The 23,442-nt window shown below is 45.9% G+C and overlaps 2 protein-coding genes across 3 annotated transcripts in view; one reads left to right on the forward strand and one right to left on the reverse strand.

Annotated features, from left to right (window-relative positions):
- Window positions 1-1,957: 1,957 nt before the first annotated feature.
- On the reverse strand, window positions 1,958-15,498 carry NDUFA8 (NADH:ubiquinone oxidoreductase subunit A8). Of its 2 annotated transcripts, XM_032418527.1 has the most exons (5): window positions 15,311-15,498; window positions 12,337-12,510; window positions 9,040-9,203; window positions 5,988-6,153; window positions 1,958-2,278 (listed from the first exon to the last, which is right to left on the reverse strand). In XM_032418527.1, the coding sequence occupies exons 2-5, from the start codon at window positions 12,385-12,387 to the stop codon at window positions 2,141-2,143; spliced, it is 519 nt and encodes a 172-aa protein (XP_032274418.1). In that variant the 5' UTR covers window positions 12,388-12,510; window positions 15,311-15,498; the 3' UTR covers window positions 1,958-2,140. The 2 variants fall into 2 exon arrangements, with proteins under 2 accessions (XP_032274418.1, XP_032274417.1); XM_032418526.1 differs by lacking the exon at window positions 12,337-12,510 and having other exon boundaries at window positions 15,311-15,497.
- A 107-nt stretch (window positions 15,499-15,605) lies between these two features.
- MORN5 (MORN repeat containing 5) overlaps window positions 15,606-23,442 on the forward strand; it is a 28,731-nt gene continuing 20,894 nt past the window's right edge. Inside the window, exons 1-3 of the mRNA XM_032419081.1 lie at window positions 15,606-15,697; window positions 18,833-18,980; window positions 20,623-20,734. Coding sequence (XP_032274972.1) covers window positions 15,651-15,697; window positions 18,833-18,980; window positions 20,623-20,734 — 307 coding nt within the window. The 5' untranslated portion in view covers window positions 15,606-15,650. The remainder of the gene's footprint in view (window positions 15,698-18,832; window positions 18,981-20,622; window positions 20,735-23,442) is intronic.

The following is a 23,442-nucleotide window of genomic DNA, read 5'->3' on the forward strand; positions in this document are numbered from 1 at the left end:
GATATAGATCCTCCACTCAGAAAGATGGTGTGGTTTCATCCCTTGTTAACCAAGTGTGGTCCACGGGCCAGCAGCATCAGCACCAACAAGAAGCTTACTAGCAATCTCAGGACCTACTCCAGACCAGATGAACCAGAATCTTCATTTTAAGAAGACCTCATGTGACTGACTTATATGCAGTGGTATATACTAAGAGTATGGACTTTGGAGCCAGATGCAGCTGGGTTTAAATCTCAGCTTAGCCACTTCCTACTTAGTAGCGCTTAACCTGGATCTGCTTCATGTGTACAACCAGTGACCCTATCCCCTGGTTGGACCTTAGAATAACCTTGAGAGCTTTCAGAAACTCCAGGCCCTGGTCATACTGCAGACTAATTAAATCAGAATCTCTGGGGGCAGGAACCAGACATGGGTGTTTGAAGGTCTCCAGGTGACTTGAACGTGCACCCAAGGCTGAGAACCACTGACTTCAAAGAGCAAGCGTGGCGACTGGAGCCAGTCTTCGTCTGCATCCCATATCGGCTATTTCTCATGAGGACTGGGGCTTCTCCACCTCTCCCTAAGCTAGAGTTCCTTTGTGAAATGGACATGACAAATAGAAACTCTTTCAAAAGCTGAGCACTGAAAGAGTTGACACATGTGAAGCACTTGGCACGATGCATCATGCTCAGTGAATATTTATTACTCATGCAGGTCCCAGCTTCTTTTGCAGAAAGAATCTAAGAAGCAACACATAGCTTGAGGTGTCACAAAGATGCCAATCTGTGAACATGCTCATACTTTCCCCATCAGGGGTGACTTCCAACTACCTGGCCACCAAGAGGCTAATAGATGTTGCCTTAGCTGTTTTTAAATTTCAAGATTCTATTTTTTTTCTACATTAAATTCAAGAATGAGGCAAAGGCAGCCGGAACTTTTGCAGAACAGGTGAGTGTGAGGTCCACCCCAAGTGTTCCCAACTGTGGGGTAGGACGAGGGTGGGGAAGGGGCCAGGCCGATCACATAGAGCTTCGTCTTGGAACTGTGCTGACACTTTGGGCGACAGGCCCTCTACCTCCTCTAATGCCTCCCAGCACTCTCCCTGCCTGGACATCTCTAGAGTGGGAGTTAGAAAGGCCTCTGGAAAGGCTTACAGGACAACTGCTTTTTAGAGCACCACAAAGGGAAACCAAGGCCCAGGGAGCTGCTAAGGACTTATGCAGGGCCATGTGCAATTGAAGGCCACCAGCAGAAGGGTGTAGAGCAACCCAGTCAGATGTAGAGGAAATAGCCTGGTAGTGAAAAAGGAACTGAATGAAAGGGAAAATAACGACATAATAGTGCTTTGAACCAGAGCTTTATAAATACCGGTGGCTTTAACCTGCCCAGGAGGTAGATAAGCATGTTGCCTTTAGTTTGTCCTCAAATTCAACCTCTCACAAGAGGTTAAGGAACACACCCAAGGTTGGAATTGACACTCAGACCTCCCGACTTCCTGGCTTTGGAGCTGGGAGCTCAGCCTCCACCTCCCTTGTCTATCAGGAAAAACATCTGGGTTATAATGCTTGAGGATGGGATATCAAGGGGAAGTGGTGGAAGTTTGGTTCTTTAAGAAACTTTGAGCAAGACTGCCGAACACCCAGCCAGGAGGCCCCTCCCATGGCCTGAGTCACAAGGCTCAAACATTTCTTCCCTTCTCCTATCTTGGACGCTTCCCTTGTATGACCTTTAGGGAAAGCTATTTGTCTGAGATATTGGATGGGGAGAGAGGTAAGACTTAAAAATGCGTGAACACAGACAGGTAAGAGGGCCTTCCCTTTACATAGTCATTTCTGCCTGATCGAATGTGGCTCCCTGTTAGTAGGTGAACGCCTACTTAAAGCGAAGAGAGAGGAACAGGCAGGACCACAAGAAGAACAAGCAAAGGGAAGTCATCTTTAAAGGCCAAAAGGTTATATAAAACATAATAAAATACAACTGTTTCCTTTAAAATTTTTAATGGCCAGGAAATGGTATAGAATAACTGCCAAGTCACATAAATTAACTTTTTTGTTAAGTTTGTGATCCCGGAAAGAACACTCTATCAGTTGATGCAAACTGCAAGGGAATTTCATCAGTGGTTGTCTGGGCGTGTGACTGAGTGTGGGCCATGGACCCATCTTTACATGGTCCAGAAAAAAAGGCGACTGCCATGTTTGGCAGGCTTCAGCTCTCCTTCTATCTCAGGGTTGGGCTCTGGTCTTGCTCTTGAGTGATAGGGATTCTCCGGTAAAGGTCGATCTGTTTTCACTTTGGTGACCTGTGGAGGGGGCGAAGAGGACAGAAGCAAGGCTGAGGTCAGGTGGAACAGTCTGAGACCAAGAACGCACCTCCCAGCGTTTCCTCTCTGCTCCTGCTGCCCCAACTACCCCTCTTTTTTCAAGCCTCAGCAAACCACATTTAGACTCATTTGACCTTTGAAGAAATATTCAAGAAAGCTTTCTTTGGGGGTTTCCATGTGGTAGAAGTTAGGGATACAGTAGGGAACAAGATACACACTGTCCTCAAGGGGTTCACAGTCTACTGACGGAGCCAGACAAGAAAATCAACCAAGACTTCCCAACCAAATTATCACAACTGAGGCATGAACTAAGTGCTGGGACTTAGGATTTAGAGCAAGGACTCTGCACATGTAACCCATCCTGAAGGCTAGGGGCTGGATGATTTCAGAGGGGGTAACCTTTAGCTTCATCTTAAAGGATGCCCATGAGCCAGGCAGGAAGATTAGCAGAAGACATTCCAAGTAAACAGTACATGTGAACACAGAGAGGCGTATCTTTAGGATGGCCAAAGCAAAGGTTGCTTGAATCGTGGCGGGAAATGAAGCACTAAGCAAGCACTTGTTAGAAACGATACTGAGCACCTTATTCCATTTCATTTTCACACTCCCATGAGATCATTTTGCAGAGGTTCCCTGTGGCCACCTGCCTAATAGTGGGAAAACTAATACTCGAAGCTGGATCTGCCTACTACTCCAAAGCCTGTGCTTTTAAATAACATACTACACTGGTAGTCAGGGCCAGATGATTAAGGGTACTGAATGACGTGTCAAGTGTTTGAATTTTAATCCAATGGTAACAGATGCCACCGAAGCAGGGAAGCAATTCAAGCATGTCTGCAGGGTGGAAGGTACAGAAGCTAGATTAGAGAAAGGCAGGACCAGAACTGGGAGAGCCAAGCCAAGAGGCCTGACAAGATGGTACAGCACTACACGATGGTAACAGGGAGACAGATGGAAGGTGGTCACATCCACATCAGCTCTGATGGTCACAAAATCTCCACCAGAAACCCAGCAGAAATTGTTCTCACTTTAAAGATGAGGAAACACGCAGAGAAATGGAAAGACAAGGCCACAGTTAATAACAGTGCTGTTATGTAGTGGTCTGATCTTCAAGCCACTCCATGTGATATGACTGATTAGTCTTCCCATATGCACAAATCCAAAAACCATTTACTGTGAATGGAGCTTTCAGGAACACAACAGCACAATTATTACTATAACCACGCCATGAGGCACTATTATCTGTAGTTCACAGGTGAGGACCAGGGAGGCTAACCTGTCCATGATAAAGATACACACTACATGTCAGAGCTGGAGCTGGGACCCAAGTCTTCTGTCTAAAGGTCCAGAGTCGTCGTTTGTTTTTAGAATAGTATTCTCATCTCTCCACCACAGAGATCATTAATGGTTCCTTATTGCTTAATAGAGTTACTCCAAATGCCTCCAGCTGGCATGTGTGGCTCCTTTCAGGAATTCAAGATATGTATGAAATAAATCTAGAAAAATGTTTCTCAAACTTAAAGTAATGAACAGACCCCTTAAAAGGACAAATTATTGTGGAAAGAACAAGAAAACAACGTCCTCTTCTGTACCATATCAAAAGAGAAAAGGAGGAGAAGCATGTGGTCAAACTAACTGCTAGGTACACAACCTTGGGCGACCTACTCAACCCTCCATTTCCCATCTCTCCAATGGACTATTAGCCCACAGTGCCATTAGGATACTACACGGTCAGGCGCCTGATACACAGCAGGTGCTCCGTAAGTTATTTTCAATGTTAACCTTGCCAGGATGGTGGACTTACGGGTGAGAGAGAGCAACAGCCTAGGGAGGTTGGAAACGTCAAAGGACACTGACACTGAAGCTGAGGTCAGAAGAGTGAGTAGAAACTGGCCAGGGGCACAGAGGGGAGAAGGGAAACCTGGTGGAAGCAGAATGCAGCTAAAATTTAGGCTTTATCCAGCCAGTCATCACCTTTCTAAAAAGAGATTGGATTCTGATTTTAAGTATGACTAAAACTGATAATCCTCTTAAAGAAATAAACTTCTGAAAAGAGGACAATATTTTATAGGTTTTTTAAAAATGTAAACACAAAGATTCAGGAATCTGTATACTTTCTTAACAGCATGATTTGTTAATTCTCCTTTGATCACAGACAGAAATGAGAAAAGGTTGTTTTCATTAATGAATGTGTAGGTCCCACCACTTTCCAACACAGAGTTATCAACAATTTAAAGTGATTTATTTGTTCAGGGCAGCAAAAGAAGACATCTGAAGATAATCAAGCTGGACAAGAAAAAAAAACAAACAAACAAACAAACAAAACAAAATTGCTAAGCCATTCATCTATTAATGACACCCAGCTTAAGATCCAACTATCCATAGATACTATACATAAAGAGAAGGGAACAAAGGTTAACTGTGGACCTATGCACTAGGCATTAGGCTGCAGGTTCACAGAGGCTCTCTAGCTTAATCCTCACAGAAAACTAGGAATGAATTCTGGTCCTATTTTGTAGATGTGGTAGGACAGGAAATAGCAATTTGCTCAGGATCCCATAGTGATTCAGTAATACTATCTCCCTCCTTTCAAACCTGAGTTTTCCCTCCACACCTTGACACCTATCTGTCCCAGAGGGAATGGATGACAATGAGGCTCAAGAAGCAGGGGTAGGTCAGGGGTGCCTGGGTGGCACAGTCAGTTAAGTGTCTGACTCTTGATTTCGGCTCAGGTCATGATCTCAGAGTCGTGAGACTGAACCCTGAGTGAGAATCATGAGATTCTCTTCTCCCTCTGCTCCACACCCCGCCACCTCTCTAAAAGAAAAAAAAAAAAAAGGGCAGCAGCAGGGTAGATCAGCACACAAAGGACCTTGTAAGCCAGAATATTGCAAGCAAGAGCAAGCCCCTGAAAAGTTTTAAAAAGAAAGTGATATTTATTTTCCACACAGATCATGCCTATAGTGAAGATATAATTATAATCCTAAATTCTTCAATTTCAGGTGATACAAGGTCTTCTAAAATCTGAACTGAACCACCCTCCCCTCCCAGACATTCACATAGCCTAAGTTAAGAACTCCTGTTCAAGATGTGGGGACAGTGAGAGGATTCAAAAACTAATCCAGGAAATGCTTACCTACAGGAATTGATGATTGTACAAAGGGAGAAAGATGGGGACATGAAGGAAAAAAGACATTCAGGTTTCTGACGTTTCAAGAGATGGTGGTGTCATGACTGAGACAGGGAATATAGAACAAAGAGTAGGAAAACATGCTTTTTAAACTACAGGGATATACTTTTAAAAATCTTAGGTACTGATCAATCTGGCCTGAAGAATCTGGCATACCCTCGATCCTATTTCCTCTCTGAATTCCATGGTAAGTTCAACGCTTTCAACTGCGAGTGCCCCCCTAACATTGTGTTTATCCTCATCTTCTCCCTTCTGTTCTCCAATTAGCTAATTAAACAAAAACAAATTTGCACATGCTGGAAGATCTATTTAAAGGAGTGATTTCTATTAAATAAACTCCCTTCTGGATTGTGTATAATCACTCCCTCATTAACCTGTTTGGTAAATAACAGATTTCTCCCATCATAACTGTACTCACAGAAGACCCTTTTCTGAGCGCCTCTTGCCCTTACCCACCCCTTAGTGAGAAGGCGAGACCCCCAGCAGAAGACTTTTTACCTTGGACAGCTCCCCCAGGTCAGGTCGCACCCAGCCCAGTTTGTCCAGCACACACTCGTCAAACTTAGCCTGCTGTTTGCGACAGCGACGAAATAGCTGCAGGCTGGAATAATCAATGCAGGTCCAATAGTCTGTAAAAGGCTCCGCACAGTGAAGCTTTATCTGCCTGCAAGAGAAGGCAGTGTTAGGGGAGCTCCTTGCAAAATAATGAAAAACAGACAAGTGCAGAAAAGTAAGTATAGACCACAAATACGTAGCCTTGCTTTCTGGAAGGTAGGAGCGTAGATGCTCTGACCTCACTTACAAAACAACTTGGCGATCCTCAATAAGTAGCAAAAGATTTCTGACGAAGAAGACCTAATTTCTTCATGCAGCAAAACTAAATGAGTTGAAATGCAAAAAGATCATGGTCTAAGGCACATATATTTTACACAGAACACTCCTCACTTAGGGCCTAACCTTTTTTTCCTTTAAATCCAATTCTAAAGATTGTCAGTTTAGCCAACCTGGAAGAGGCAGCATAATCTGAGATGGGCACGTTGACAAAAGTCAGAGGTGACAGACAATGGCAAAGGAAGAGACAGAATTATAAAAGGCAAATATACAAAACTAACACGCGGAAGATCCTGGGGTCATTCAGTGCAGAGACAAACTTACCCTATGCTCCTCAGAATTCAAAGTCCTCACTCTATTAATGCACTGAACAAAAACAGATTAATCTGTCATTAAGAAAGTTAAATTATATTTGGTATTCTCTGTTAAGAAGCAAGGTAGCATGTAATTCATTTTGTGACCACCAAAAATGGTTGAAGAAAAAGTAACTTTTGTGTATAAGAGATCAGGGTGTGCACAGGAAGGAAGGAGGACTAGCAAAGCCCTATGGAGCTTTTCAGAATTGCCTCCAGCCTCACTGACCAGGATGTCCACGGTACACAAAATTGCACCCACCTCCCTTGAGAAGCACTCTGGTAGTGGGCTACTGTTTCCAACGCCAGTTTTTTATTCCTCTGGCTAGCACTGCTGGAGTACTCAGTCTCCGTTCTGGACCCTGTTACCCACACCCAACTATTACCTACTAACGCCTATAAAGAGCAACTTTGGCAGTGAGAAATTCCTCTCATGGAGGCAGCTGGGAACCTCAGGAGCTTGTGAAATCCAAATATTGCCCACATAAATGTACTACCTCTGGGCCAAAGCAGAAATGCTTTTCCAAAGTTCTCTTAGAGAAGTTTAAAAAGTAAACACAAACTTGTTAGCAATCAAGCCAATGCAAATTCAAGCAAGAATAAAATATCATTTTGTACCTATCAAATACTTAAATAATAAGCAATGCTGGCAAGGTATAAAAAGATATCGTGCTGAGGGCAGCATAAACTGACCCAACTTTTTAAAAAAGGGCAACTACAGTCCAAGGTCCATAAACAATGTTCAAAGCCTTTTTATAGAATAATCTCACTGCTGAGAAATTTATGCCACGGAATTAATTAAAAAGAGAAAAAGATCTACACACAAAGGTAATCACTGAAGATTTATCTAAAACAATCAAAAACCGGAATAAAAAATGATGTTTTGTTTTTTTTTTAAAGATTTTATTTATTTATTTGACAGAAAGAGAGAGAGTGACACAGTCAGAGAGGGAACACAAGCAGGGGCAGAGGAAGAGGGAGAAGCAGGCTTCCTGCAGAGCAGGGAGCCGGATGTGGGGCTCGATCCCAGGACCCTGGGGTCATGACCTGAGCTGAAGGCAGACGCTTAACGACTGAGCCACCCAGGCGCTCCAAAAATGATTTTAATAACAGGAATTGGTCAGGTAAATTAGGGTTGGTTTACCTACCGGTGGAATATTATATAGCCATTAAAAATGATGATCACAAAGACAATCTAGCAATGCGAAAGAACGTTCCCAATAGTTTCAGTGAAAAATGAATTTTAAACCACACACTATGACTTTAAACACAAAAATGTCTTTGCATATGGACAAAGACAGCAGAAGCAAGAAAGAAGGAAAGCAGCTATTATGTGAAGGAAATTTTATTTTTCCCTCTCCCGTCACTGTAGTGGACATCTGTGGGTTTTGCCTAGCCAGCAGTCAGTCCTCATTCTTCTGCAATGTCCTTCTAATTTCCCTTTGGGGAACAATCCCTCCCTACCTCTCAGCAAAGTGGTTTAGATGAATCCAAGTCTACTCCCCACTTCAGTCCTGAACAGGCACAGCATTTTATCTCCTGAAACACACCTGATTCAAAGATATACATATGAAATCAAGCAGCCAGGCCAACGAGACTCAGTCCAGGGAGCCCTACTCATACCACTGGACACTGGCACGGCTGGTCTACGTCTACTAGGCAAGCAGCACAGCAGCGTGGAGTGGCTTGTGGCCACTTCTGCCACAGCAAGGAAAGAGTCTCTGAAAATGAACCTGACAGAGAAAAACAGAACCAAGAGATCGGAGGAGGAGAAGAGAGGCAAAAAGATACCAGGTAGTTAAGAAATTATGTAAGCCCTTTGATTCCAGCCCTGCCCAATCCCAGTCCTATTTCTGGACTTTACTGTTACACGAGCAAATTCCCTTCAAGTGGAGCTTCTGTCCCTTTTAATAGAGTCTGTCAAAACATTTCTCTACAATTACAACCTGGATTTTTTTTTTTTTACTTGTAGTATCAAGCATAATGGCCTACTTAATACCTTGACTCTGTACACACTTTTCTCTCCATAATAACGGAGTGTTCTGTAGTAACAGCAATCTAGTGAATACCTGTTAGCAAGCACTGTGCTGAGTTGTTTTATGTACTTTCACGGATTTTTCATAACAATCCTGAATAAGATAGGTATTATTCTATAATTTGGAAATTAAGGTTCATGGATATTAAAGAACACACCAAATAATAAAAACAAATAACACAAATAACTGCATCATTTACTGTGGGCTTATTCTGGTCTATCTGATTTCAAGGTCTTGCATTTCCTACTAAAACTTAAATAGCTGGACGTTCACTGGGATACATATACCTAGATGTTTCAGCCCCTCAGCACTGATGTGAAAGATTCGTACCTGAAGAAGTCCAGAGCACACTTGTTGACGAGCTTGCCTTCCTCTAAACACCGCCTGGGGTCTTTCTCTTCCCAGCGGCAGAGCATGAACTCCTTGTTGGGCTTATCACACTGAACTCCATAGTGATGGGCGGCAGCTTTGAGCACCGAAGAACTGACTTTCACCTGGGGAAAGAACAGCGGGCGACAGACCACAGATTTGTGACCAGGATATCACTTCCTCATCTTCACCTCCTGCTGCTCAAAACAGAGGGAACACAAAGGTAGCACTGGTCTGCCTCCACCACGAAAATTAAAGACAGGGGGCTGTCATAATAATCCTTTGTGATCTCCACTGCTTTAGAGATCAAAACGCTCTTTCATATGCGTGATTTTCTACACCTTCACAATAATCTCATTAGGTTGACACTAAACTCCCCATTTTAGACATAAGGAAACGGCAGCCCTAACAACCCTTAGCTCTCTGACAGAGAAAGTGGAGCTCTGAAGGATGATGGAGGGCCCAACTCTGTGGAGCTTTGATGAGTCTCCTTTCCAGGAATAAAAGTGATAGAATAGATAAATTTCCCAGAAGACTACAGAATCACAGAAGATGAGACTGGAAAGGATCAGTACGACAGCATCCAGTCCAAAAAGTTATTACTAATAAGAAAGTACTAAAATTTTTGAATTTTTTACAATTACGGACTATATCCAAGGTAGCCACTCCATAACTGTCAGTCTCTCACTTACGTCCCTGGACATTTTCTTGAGAAACAGTGTAGTTACAGCTCGCTCACAGGGGACTGCACATAGACCAGGGCCCCTCTAACTGCTGCAGCAAGGGTCCTGCTGGCCTCCTTTGTGTACTACCTTTTCCTGGGCCCATACCACAACATCTTCATTACTATAACTTAGAACGTTTGCTGTCTGGGAGGATGACCCTCCTCATCATTCTTCCCTTTCAAAATCACTTTGGCTATTCTTTCAGATGAACCCCCTCATCCAGTAACTTGCATTGGAACTACACAAAGCTTAGTCATGTATTAAATTAGAAGGGAACGAGCATGTTTACAATATTGGGTCTCTGCTCAAATTTTATCTCCTCAGAGGATCTTTTTCTACTGACCTTATAAAAGCTATCATCAATGGTCACTGTGTATGTGACCACTAGAATATAAGCTCCAAGAGGGTAGGGACTTTTTTCAACAGAGATCTGAGACTAAAGATATCAATTCTCCCTAAATGAAACTGTAATTAAATGTCATGTTTACTGTGGCTCGCCAAGCACCCAAAATAGTGTCTAGCACAAGCAGCTAGTGAGTGCTCATCATGTGCCAGGCACCGGGGATCCAACACTCACAGAAGAGACAAGACTACATGAATTATGCCTTCTCACCAAAATAAAGTATGTCCCTCCTCTTATTCAAGTCATTCTTATGTTCTTTGGTTAAAATTACAGTTTCCATCATATAGGAACCTTGCGCGTTTCTGTTTAATTCCGCAGTATTTTAACATTTTTGATACTAGCTTAATAGGATTTTTTTTTCTATTAGATTTTCAAATTGGTTACTGCTTGTTTGTACACTGTATCTCCTCTCTAGCCAGATCTTACTGAACTCCTGTCAGCTCTGATACAAAACTAATGAGGATTAACAGAAAAAAAACCTCCATTTACAAGTAAAAACTACCTCCCTTCCTCTATGATATTTGTATCTTTTTTTCCTCTTTTTTTCCTATCTTATTGCTTTGACTGAACTCTAGGATAATACAGATGAACAGCAATGGCAGTAGGCATCCTTGCCTTTTTCTAGACTTTAAAGCACAGTTTGGTACAACATTTGCTGTTGTTATCTGGGATATAGTTCTTAGGATATTCCTCAGTAAGGAAGTTTCCTTCTAATCTGAATTGGCTTTGCTTTACTGTTCTTTCTGGAAAGACTGAAATTTCGAGTTTCTTTTTCATTAATCTGTAAGTGTAGAGCACTAACAGATTTTCCAAAACTCTCCCATTATAGATAGAATAAAATCTAGTCTGCCACAGTGTATTATGCTTTAAGATATTATTAGATTTGATTCATAAATATTTTACTAAGGATTTTTATGTAAGAATAATGTTGTAATTATTATTTTTATAATGCTAAAAATTTTATAATTTTATTTATGTTTTAAAGATTTGTTTATTTTAGAGACAGTGTGCATGGAGGGGAGGGGCAGACAGAGTCTCAAGCAGACTCCCCACTGAGTGCGGAGCCCGACACAGGGCTCGATCTCAACCCTGAGATCACGACCTGAGCTGAAACTAAGAGTCGGACGCTTAACCGAATGTGACACCCAGGTGCCCTATAATTTTATTTTTTATGAATTTCACACAGCTTAGGTTAAATTATTAATAAAATAAATGGCAAGGAAAGATGAAGAGAGTAATTCATCTACACACTACCGGAAGAGGAGAATAAAGTTAGGATGATGTCTACTAACATTACAACTGCTATAATTATCAAAGCAAAGACAAACTTATGATACAAGTGAAATCTGCCATGACAAGTCTAATAAATTTGTTTAAAACTCTGTAAGATTTTGTATTACAGTTTTTTATAGTAAGAGTTTATTTAGGTTAATTGAGGGGTACACTCTTGCTTGCTATATTACCTGTAAAGAGCTGAGAGAATAAAAATCAAGACTCAGGGGCACCTGGGTGGCTCAGTCGGTTAGGCGTCTGACTCTTGATTTTGGCTCAGGTCATGATCTCAGGGTCATGGGATCGAGCCCCGTGTCAGGCTCTGCTCTGGACGTGGAGCCTGCTTGCCATTCTCTCTCCCTCTCCTTCTGCCCCTCCCCCCTGCACACATGCACTCGTGCTCCCTCTTTAAAAAAAAAAAAAAAAAAAAAACAAGATTCAAACTTTTTAAAGCTTAATATATGTAAAAAACTAAGTTAGCTATATTTACTTCCTTGACAAATGCCTTAAAGACCTTTAAATGGCTGATTTAATTACTCAAATGCCTTCACAGCTATCGTGTCCAAAAAAGTTATGGCATTCTTTGCCTGACTTTCCTACCAATGTAGAGGTCTTATCAAAATCTAGGCACACCCATGTTGTTGAGCATATAAAATATGCTCTGCCACAGGAAAATAAAAGACAATAACCACTCACCGAATCTCTTTCCTGGGGAAAGAGATGTGCTCAAGATGACACAGCAGGTCAGTGGCAACTGTAGAACTGGAATTCAGACTCTGACCTTCAATCAGGCCTTTTTGCATGATATCACCTTCACTGAGGTGGCAAAGGATTTTGGATGTCACCGTCTCCCCTCACCTGCTTCTTCACGAAGACTGATGAGTTCCAACAGAAACAACATCCTTTCATAGCTGCTTACTGTGAATATCCTCTCAAATTCATTCACCTCCCTTTGTCTCAAAGAACACAAAGTTCCAGCATCTTCCTCATTTACCCTCATGACAGCCTCCCCGCACAGCCGGTCTATACAATCTGCAGGTGTGAAAAGGGAGGCAGAAAAAGTCTTACAGTCTACAACCAATCCTCCAGTCCTGCTCTCTTCCTTAAACCATGTCTGCACCTCTTTCTACAGTCTTTAATTTATGCTGTGCCTTCCATTTTACTTAATTTATGGAAAACGGGGAATAATCGTACTTATTTGATAGGACTACTGAGAATTTAAATGAGTTAACACATATAAAAATATTTAAAGAACAGTGTCTAGCACATCATAAATATTAACTATTATTTCTACTCAAAATTGTCAATGTGTACAGGGAGTTTCCAGCCTAAGCTTCTGGCTGCTTCTTCCATAGGCATGTGTTGTAACTCCAAAGTCAACGAGGTCCAAAACGTGTTTAATTTGTCTCTCAAATCTGCTCCCTCTGGCTTCCCCAGCCCCACTGTCAGGTTGCAAATCTGACAGACTCTTCAACCCTCTCTGCCTCTGATACCTAAGTCACTGCTAAGTCTGACTTCCAGATAAATCTGTTCTTTTGCTCTGTAAGCAAGTCACCAATTATTTGGGGTCATTAATATCCTCCTCATTATTTCAACAGCCACCAAGACTAATCTCCCTGCTTTTCTTTTCCTCCCTTCAATCCATTTCTTCACAGAGCTGCCAGAGTGATCTTCCTAAAAGGCCAATTCTTACTGTACTCCATTTAAACAAATTAGCAACAAAGCCCTGGAAGGATTCAGGCTTAACAGCAGAATAAAGCCTAAACTTTTTACGGGGTATTCAAAGCCCTCTGGATCCAGCCTTCTCACCCAAAGCACTTCCAAAAAGGGACTTGCTGCTGTCTCAGAACATTGAACTCACTGTCCCCAGAACCCATCTGTGGACCCCTGCATTTTCCCATCTCCTTACTTCGCTCAGATCTAACCCTCGCTTAGAAAGCCCATTACTCCGTCTTGGCCTATAAATGCTATTCTTCAAATGCTATTTAGCCAAGTCTCACATTATGCCCGAGAAATGCTTTCTCTGTTCCCTTTATAGCCTCAGAGAATTATACAGCTGGAATCACTTCATCTTACAAATAAAATAACTATGTCTGCAAATGCTACAAGTGACTAATCAAGGTAACTGAGCAGTTAGGCCTGGAATTTAGATCCAACTTCAAATCCTGCTCTCTTCTCTGAAACCATGTCTGCCCCTCTTCCATAGCATTTAATCATACTTTGTCTTGTAGTTACTTATGTAATTATCTGTATTTCAATTCAACTGTATGAACGCTAAAGGCAAATTTATTCCAGATATAGAATACTTGCAGGAAGTTGAACCTCAGATGTTTGCTGAACCAAATTAAAGTTCCCATGAAAAAAACAGCACTCTCAGGCTAACCCAGGTTCACTGTGGGACAAGAAACCAAAGACTGAATATTGGAGGCCCCCACTTTATAAATGTCACTTACTATAAAGTCCCTGAACATAGCAAAAAGTTCATCTGAGGAAAATAATAGTTGCCATTCTCACAGGCATCTAGGAGTAAGTGAAGTCATGAAAGTAACTTAACTTCCTAACTTCTGGGATATAACTTCTGGCACATAATTTTTAGAGTTGCCCTCCTTCTCCTTTTATGTAGCCTAGTCTTTCTACTACCCACTCCTGCCATGACACTCTTGTGCCTTAAAACCTTCCACCTCTCCCCATCACCTCACTTATAAAATAAGTCTGGCCTTGTAGAAGCTGCTTCCCAGTCCTACCAGTCCGGGGTACCCATCTCTCCAGGCTCAGCAACAGCTGAGCTTCCCACCAACCCTAGAGTCACATCAAACAGCACTTACTTGTCTCCCAGACACAAAACGTTCTGCTAAGCCTTCTCACTCTTTTCAGCTTTTGCCCATACCATAATACAAGAGTTTAAAAGCATTAAACTCAGACCTGGATTCACAGTCCAGCTCCACCACTTACTAGCTATATGACCCTGGGCAAATGACTTCTACTCCCCAGGCCTGTTTTCTCACCTTTCACATGAAGAGACCAATAATATCCTACTTCATGGTGCTGCTGGCAGGATTTGATGAATTAATGGATATGAAGTAATTAATTAGCATCCTGCCTGACATCTAGACAAGGCTTGGTCGTATTTGCTATAATTTGTATATACTGTCTCGTCTTCACTTCATAGCACAAACTTCACCATATTGTAACTGCCTCGTTATGTCTGTCTCCCCATTAGATTATAAGCTCTCTGAGGGCAGGGACCATCTCTCTTATTCTCTGGTGTTTGTGTATATGGCAATTATTCAATGATATCTCCTGAATAAATGAATGTCCTATTACCAAACACCTTCCCAGGGCTGTGAGCAACTCCACTCTCCAGTATCATCTCCTTTTGATTCCGCTTCCTAGCTCCACTCCAACACCATACCGATGAGGCCACCTGGAAGCGACTGTCTTTCTCGCTCGACTGTAAAAACCCGGGGTTGTATATTCACTTCGCGGGGAAGGCTGAGTATTAAGGGACATTAAAGTAAAAAGTGGCCCTGGCTGGTGCTTAATAAAAGTACCACTATTATTCACGTAAATGACAAGCAGATCGCTGGGGGTCAGAGTGGGGGAGGAGAGGAGAACGCTACAGAGCCACTGCATGATGAGGTGGAGGTGAGGCGATTCCCGGAGGTGAGGAGGAGGCGTCCGGGAGCGACCTGTGTCTGTGTTGGGGGGTGGGGGGAGGCACTGCGTGGGGGGAGCCGGGGCCCACAGTCCAGGGAGACGCAGCAGGGCTGGGTCCAGGCCCGAAAAGCTGCAGCCCTATGCCCCGCTTGCCTGGCTTCCGAACGAGCCTCACCTCCTGCACTTTCAGATCCTCCAGAGTAGGCAGCTCCACTATCCCCGGCATGATGGCGGTAGCCCCAAACCCGAGGAGGCTCCCGCAAACGCGTCGCCCCCGTCTCCTTGAATTCCCCTTTCGACCGCCAAGGGCCACCTCGCGCCTGCGCCTGCGCAGCGGACCACGCAGGCGCACTGCTCTGCCCAACCGCGAGCCACAGAGCGTGCGCAGTGCCTGGAAGGTCCGAGGGCGCTTGGGGCGGGGCTTCGCGTCGGCCCCGCCCATCTTGGTTGTCATAGTGAGATGGGACGCACTGAGACTCCAGGATCGCAAGGGCTGGAAGCTAGAGGCTGACGCCATGGAGTACACAGGGAGCCAATACATTGGGGAATATGTAGACGGGAGGTAAGGGCCTCATCTGATTCACTATGTCTTGAATATCTGTGACTGGGAAAAGACGGCTGCCTTTTTGCCTTTGCAAAGGACTCTGTACCAGACACTTTGACAAACTTTATTCCTTTTAACCTTAAGGACAACACTTCACGTAGGATTGTTTATTCCCATTTTACAGTTCAGGAAAATGAGACCCAGTGCAGTAAAGTGCCTTGCTCAAGGACACATATCTAATAAGCATCAGAGCTGAGATATATTCATTCCATATATACGTCTGTGTTTGCTATCTGCCAGTTTTAGATACGGGGATAAAAATATAAAAAATGTCGAGATCCTTGCTGTCATGGAGCTTACAGTCTAGCTGGTGTATTGCCAATAAGCAAAGAAATGAGAAGATAATTTCAGATAGTGGCTTTGCCTCAATCTTCCCCTCCTCACAGCAAGCCTGTGAGATAGATATCATCCTCATTTTGCAGATGGGAAAAGTGAGGCTCAGAGTAACTGTGTAACTTGCTCAAAGTCACCTACTTGGCATTGGGCAGATCAGGGATCAAAACCCAGGTCTGACTCCAAAGCTCATGTGTTTTCTACTATGGAGCCCTGCTGCTGAGCTCCTACAGAGGACACATCCAGTTGAGGCAGTCCTTGAAGGCTTTCTGGAGGAGAAAATATTTGAGATGGGCCCTGAAGGTTGGGTTTTAGGTGGGTAGAGATGCAAGGTGAAAAATGTTTCCAGGCAGAGGGAACAGCATGAGCAATAGTTCAGAGGACTTACAAGGGGAGGAGCAGGCTGTTCAGTTTGACTGGAATGTTGGATGTGTCTAGAGGAGAGTAAGAGCCAGCGCTGTTAGGGTGGCTCTGTGTTCTGGCATAGAGAGATTTGAGTACTGTGCACAATTCTGTGAATGGGGGGAGCCACTGATAGATAGCTCCTTGGTAGGGCTGGACATTAGGAAATCTAATTTATTTCATTTCTGTATCCCTCTTCATAGCACATATGTCACTCAGTAAATGTTGGCTGAATGAATGAATGAATGAATGAAATTGTATCCTCACTATGGATTGGAGTCTTTATCTCTTTGTTCTTTTTAACTTACTTTTCATTTATAATGAAGGCTTTTTGCCTTGAGTGAATAAAAGGAAAATGGGAGGGAAGGAAAGAGAGAGGAAGAGAAGGGGAAAAAGGAGGGAGGGAAGCAGAGTAGAGATGGGGAGATCAAATCAGAGCCCATAGTTGTCCTAGTAAAAGGCAACAGGACCCTGGACCAAAGCAGAGGCAGGGGGGCTGCAGGAAAGACAAAGATGTGGAAGTTTGGGAATTTTCATTGCCAGGACTTGGCAACTGATTGGCTCCCGGTCCCACTCGGAGACTGCCTCCAGTCCCAGCACAGTGCCCAGCTCTAGGCTTTGTACCATTTGTGGGAAATTGAGAACTCTGAGGAGGGGCTGCTTTGGAGGAAGAGAGGATGAATTTCATTTGGGGTGAGCTGTAGATGTCTGTAGAAGGTCTGAACACTGACATCCAGTTTGCAGTTTTAAAAAAGGGAGTGGAATCTAACCTCAGAGAAGGGTTTTGATGGAGACAGAAATGGTAGCTGTGATTTCAAGTAAAGACATAAAGGAGAAAAGGCATTCTGTCACCTCCCATGTCTTGCAGTAGAATAAACACAACATCGTGTTTGAGCTCTTACTCTATTTGGGGCATTCTGCTATTGTTTCATAGCTACTATTTCATCCAATTATCTCAGCTTTGGGGAGGAGTGTTGTCATTATCCCCATTTTACGGATGAGAAACTCAGGCTCAGAGAGGCGAAGGAGCTGGCCCAAGGTCATACAGACACAGAGGTGGAGCCAGGCCTGGCTCAGGTTTGGTGGCCCCAGGTCTGCATGGCTCAGAAATTGTGCCTTGACCACAGACAGCGCTCTTCTGCTCGGGGCCTTGCCTCAGTGGCATCTTCCTTCATCCCCTCGGTCCGTTCCCTTCATTCCTTACATAATAGCTGTTTACAGGGCACCTGTTTGCACAGAATCATGATTCTAAGAACTGAGGATGCCAAGGTCTTCCTCTCCAGAACTTTGATTAAATAGTGAATATGAGGAATACAATTACAATGCAAGGCAGAAAGTGCTGAGCATCCAACAGAAGTACAAACAGAAGCCTGAAGAAGTTCAGGCTGACTTCCAGCCAGTGGGGGAAGGGTAGAGAAGGAATACAGGAATGAAGAAATGAAGGAAAGGATAATGCTTCAGCACTCACTGGATGTCAGGCCCTTTACTAGGAAAATCATTATACATTATCTGGGTTGATCTTAGGCATTAATCTCAGCCATTTCACACACGAAGTAAGTGGTCAACTGGTCAAGCTGGCTGCCCTTGGCTTGGGCTCCTGTAGAGGCCTGCCTCCCCCTACATGACAATTCCCACATATTCTACAATTGCTTAATTGTGCCTCCCACTAGACCATGAGCCCCCTTGGTGGCAGGGACAGCATATGCCTTGATCACTGCTGTGACCTTGTTGTACCCAGCAGACCAAAAACTCAGCACGTGTGGTAGGTGTTGATATAGTAACTGCTCTGTAAATATTTGTTGGGAGAAAAGGAAGGAAGGAAGGAAAACAAAAAGGTTTAGGAAGGTCTCCAAGACGATACATCTAGGAAATGGTGAAGAAAGATTCAGGTCTATGTCCTCTGTCTGAATTTCATCCTTTTCCCAATTCTCTGCAAGTGGTATAAAGGACAGGGGTGGGCTGGTCATGGGGGACAGGGAGGACACAGAACCAGCTGCCAGGAAATCTGGCCCAGATCTCTGCTTCCCAGAGCTTACTGTGTGGCTTTGGGCACATCCCTCCCAACTCTGGCCCTACCAAGGGCTGTGTTATGGGATGTGTGAACCCGAGGACAGCCTCTGGGTGAGGGGGAAGACAAACCAACAAAACTCTGTGCCCCGTCCCCCACCTTCACCAACACAGACCCTCTCATTTTGGAGTTTTTGAGGGAAACAAAACAAAATGTTGTTTTTGAACAGAATATTACTGGGACAGTAAGCCCTGAGGACCCCAAGGGTGAGGGTCCCACTTGCTCTCTTGTGCCAGCTCCGATACCCCGGCTGCTAGTCACAGTCTACGGATTTCCCTTTGTGCTTGCAGGATGGAGGGCGTAGCCGAATACATCCTCCCTACCAAAACGAAATACGTCGGAGAAATGAAGGACGGCATGTTTCATGGCCAAGGAACCCTGTACTTCCCCAGTGGGAGCCGCCATGATGCCATTTGGGAAAAGGGACTGGTCGTGAAGGTGATCAGCCTGGGGAGGGGAGGTTGCAGAGGGCAAAGCCTTGGACAGGAAGAGCCCCCACTGCAGAGCACCCCAACCTCTTCATCTGGTGCCCACCTCCTTCCATTCCCCTGCTGCCCTCCAATCGATCTCCCAGGGCTCTGGAATCTACTCCTCTGGATCCAGATGGGCCCCTGGAGAGGCCATGATGAGTTGGAATCCTATTGTGCCACTAACTCACTGGGTGACCTTGGGCCCATGACTTTCCCTATAAACTGGGGACAATAGTTGTACCTCATATTGCTCCTGTAACAAATGACTATAAACTCGGTGCCTTCAAACAATAGAAATTTATTACCTTACGGTTCTGGAAGTCAGAAGTCTAAAATAAGTCAGTGGTGCTGCATTCCTTCCAGAGGCTATGGGGGAGATCCATTTCCTTACCTTTTCCATCTTCCAGAAGTTTCCTGCATTCCTTGGCTGGTGGCCAGGCATCAATCTGACCTCTGCTTCTATCATCACATCACCTTCTGTCTGCTTTTGTCATCATCTTGTCCTCTATCCCTCTGACCCCCTTGCTTCCCTCTAAGGACCCTTGTGATTATATTGGGCCCACCCAGATAATCCAGGAAAATCTCCCCATTTCAAGATCCTTCACTTAATCACATCTGCAAGGTACCTTTTGCCATATGAGGTCAACATTTTTACAGGTTCCAGCAGGTAGATGTGGATATCTTGGGGGGGGACCTTCGTTCAGCCTGCCACAATAGCCCCAGCCACCGCCTGGGACAGTTGTGAGTGTAAATGAGGTGGTATCTCTAAGTGCTGTGCTCGGTACCTGGGATACAGCAGGCACTCAGTGCTAGGTCTTAGTACTTCTGCCACCACCTCTGCTGCTATCATAAGTCATCTAACCCGTCCAATCCCCCCTGGGATTTATGGGCCATGCATACACTTCAGGGGGTCAGTAGAACCTCCCGCTTTATATGCAAAAATTTCTGTGTATCTGGGACTGTGGTTCTCTCTGGGGAAAGACCTACGGCTCTCATCGGTTTCACTAATGCCCACCTTAAAAAGGTTAAGGAGCATTCCTTGTTTTACAGCTTGGAGAATCTAAGCCTCAGGAAGGGGATGTGACTTACCCAAGGCCACACGGTGAATTAATAGTATCGGAATTTCCACCTACGTTTCCTGATGCCCAGGCCAATGCGACCTCTGCGTCCCGGGGATTCCTTCAGCCCTGGGGCAGCAGAAGCAGAATGTACATGTGTGGACAAAGGGCGATGGCCAGTGGCTGTGGACCGTTTTAGCTATGACTGAATGCTTACTCCGTGCCAGGCACTGTGCTACACGCTTTGCCAGTTCTGCCTCATCGAATCAACCCCGTTAAATATATACCGTTAGGGGGCAGTTTTACAAACGAGGAAACCGAGGGCGGGGTCATCTGCCCCGCGTCGTGCGGAGAGTGGCCACGTTTTGAGTGCCAGTCACAGAGCCCAGCCCTCTAGCTGTTCCTTCTAACCGTCATGGCCCCGATAACTGGGAGAGCTCTCACTGCTCCTCTGTGGCAACGAGCAGGTGAGGAAGCCACGTCTTGCCATGACACCCATCCTTCTCGGCAGAAGGGCTTCCTCCACCGGCGCGTATGCTCCTTGTCTTCCAGGGCACGTACACCTTCTCGGACGGGCTGCAGTTCGACGCCCAGCACTGGCATTACTGCGACAGCTGCGATCGCAGGTTTTACACCGAGATCTGCCATGGCTTGAAGCCTGCAGGTACCGGGCACCCTCCCTTCCCTTCACACCCAGACCGAGAGGGAAACGAAAGGCAGCCTTACGTAAGGGGCCGCAGCCCATTTGAGGTCACCCGCAGATCTCCGCCGTACCAGCGAGGGGACCACAGGCAGGGCATGCACCGCTCGGTGCCTCGGTTTCCCTCCTGCAAAAGGGGACGATAGCATCATCCACCTCGCAAGTCTGTTGTAAGTAAGATCATGCACGGAAAGCGTTTCCAGCAGGGTTTGGAGCGCAGCGGGTGCTCAGCCCATCTGAGCTGTAGAAACTGAGCCGCCCCAAAGGAGCATGTGCCCTGTGTACCAGGCTCCGGCTGAGGTTCCGTGTGATGCCTGTCTCACAGAATCTCCAGATGACCCCGTCACGCCTGCCTTTCTGGTCCCATGTTGTAGAGGAGGAAACCGAGGCTAAGGACTCCAGACCGGCTTCCCGGTGGTAGAGCTCCCTGGGGGGGCCCAGGTCTTCCTCTCCATGTCCCCTGTATCATCAGAAATGGTGTTCCGTCACCGACAGTGACTAGTGGGCCTAGACTCTGGATTCAGAGAGCAGCCACTGAAGGGGCTCACGGGTGTTTCCAGGGCTTGCATGCGGTCAGCTGCACCTCAAGGGCATAGGCGTTGGCCCAGCCGAGACAATACATCCAAAATGACAAATGGGAAGATGACTGTGCAAAGTATCAGAATAAATCCTAACTTATGACATGTTATGGTGGAGTTGACAGACCCTGGAGCTGGAAGGTTCTGGGTTTGAGTCCTAAATTCCCTCTCAATAGCGGGATGAGCCTGGGCAAGTCAGCCTCCATAAGGGCAGAAAGCTCCAGAAAGCACCCAGGTTGGAGTCAGGCAGACCTGAGCTCGAACCCTGGCTGTGTCACCTTGAATCAGATAGTTGACCAGGTGAACCTTCTCTCCCTCTGTCTCCTTTGTCAGCTCTTCCTCCCCCCTCCCCAGTTATTAATTTGGGGGTTCCCAGGGCTCTCTGGCCTTAAGCCCTCTTCCATAACATTCTGTACCCTCTCCCTAAACAAGCCGATTCACCTCTAAGACTTCATTTATACCATCAGCTTCCAAACAAGGATCAAAATTCCCGAGCCCCAGGTTCCTGCAGCCAGCTCCCCCAACACCTGTATTTGGGACCCTTTACCTTGTCTGCACGGAACTCATTCCCTTCCCCACCAGCTCCTTCTCTCCCGGGGATTGCTCCCTCAGAGACTGTCACCCCATCCACCTGGATGGGCCGAGTCCTGCCTTCTTCTTTCCCCGTGCACAAGCAACCACCTGGTCCTGTGGATTCTACCTCTTAAATACATTCCTTCATGCGTTCATTAAATCACCGTTGACTGAGCACCCCAATCACCACACGGGGTTTCCTTCATCCACTCTGGTGCTGCCCTGTCCCAGACCTCCATACTTTCCCCTCCACTACCTAGTCTCCTGAGATCTAGGTTTGACTCACTCTGGGAGCGGTCACTTTCATCTTTGAAGAACATGACTCTGATTGCCACTCTCTGCCATCCCCACCCCTGCCACATACTCTTGAGTGCCTCCTTGCTACCCTCATGAGAAGGTTCCAGACTCTTAAAATGACTTGCATTCTCTGGCCCCTGCCCCAGTGCCCAGCCTCAGCCCGCACCACCTTCCCCTCTTGGATTTTCTCTCCTCCCTCGCCGTGCTGGCTCTATCTTTATTCCTTGAAAAGGCCACGCTCTTTCCTGCTGTTCCCTCTGCTGGGAGGCTCTACCCTCTCTCATCACCCAAATAACTCCTTCCCAGCCTTCAGATCTCAGTGTAACGTCCCTTGGTCTGGAGCCCCTTTCCTAAATTCCCACACGAGGCGAGGTCTCCCTGTGGCATACCACAGAGCAGCTAGGGCTGGTCCCCAGAGCTCTGTCATGAGTGCACAGCGTCTCTCTTCCCACGCCACCTGAGCTCCGTGAGGGCAGGGGCTCTGTCTTCGTCACCGCTGTGTCCCCAGTGCCTGGCACATTGCTTGGCACCTAGTAGGCGCTCAGTAAAGAGTTACCCAGGGAGGATAATACTGACATCACAGCAGGGGGAGATGGGGCGTGGGGGGTAAGGCCATAACATTAGATTTCCTGAGCACCTACTCTGTGTCAGACGCTGGCTGGTCCCCGGGGGACAGTCTCTGCCTTCAGGGAGCTGCCAGCCTAGGTCCCCCTTGAGAACCTTGTCCGTGGCTCCTCCTGGGTTAGTTATGACAGGGCCTGGACTCTGTCATGGGCTCCTCACCCCAACGGAAGCCTGTAGGCGAAGAGAGAGCCCCAGGCCTCAGGCCTTCAGCTGTCACACAGCGGCTGGTCTCGTCAAAGGCGGGGCTCTGCCAGGCTCACGGGCAGTGCGGTGACCCTCCCCGCAACCTTCCTTCTCCTCTGGCGACTCCCAACACGGCAACTTCATCCCAAGTACCCGCTGCCTTCCCAGGTCCCCAGGCACTCGGCAGGGCCCTGCAATAGCTGCTTCTCGGCCTCAGGGGCAGGGAGAAGCTCAAGCAGCCCCTTCCCCAGCAGCATGAGGCTCCGGGGAGAGACTGACCGGGAAGCGCTTGGCACGGAGCGAGAGCCCCGTAACTGTGAGCCAACAGTGTGCACACGTGCAGAAGAGCGCCTGGGTGCAGGACCGGACCCTGCGCCGGGAGCAGGGTGCTATGCTTGGTGGGCAGCCAGGCCTCAG

Source organism: Phoca vitulina, unplaced genomic scaffold (assembly GCF_004348235.1).
Source record: "Phoca vitulina isolate PV1807 unplaced genomic scaffold, GSC_HSeal_1.0 scaffold21, whole genome shotgun sequence".
Taxonomy (NCBI): Eukaryota; Metazoa; Chordata; class Mammalia; order Carnivora; family Phocidae; genus Phoca; species Phoca vitulina.

Coding starts and splice junctions, on each gene's coding strand:
- NDUFA8 (XM_032418527.1), bottom strand. CDS start 12,387: ATGAAAGGATGTTGTTTCTGTTGGAACTCATCAGTCTTCGTGAAGAAG. Junction 9,204..12,336: donor CAGTCTTCGTGAAGAAGCAG/GTGAGGGGAGAC, acceptor TTCTTTCCCCAG/GTGAAAGTCAGTTCTTCGGT. Junction 2,279..5,987: donor ACCTGGGGGAGCTGTCCAAG/GTAAAAAGTCTT, acceptor CCCCCTCCACAG/GTCACCAAAGTGAAAACAGA.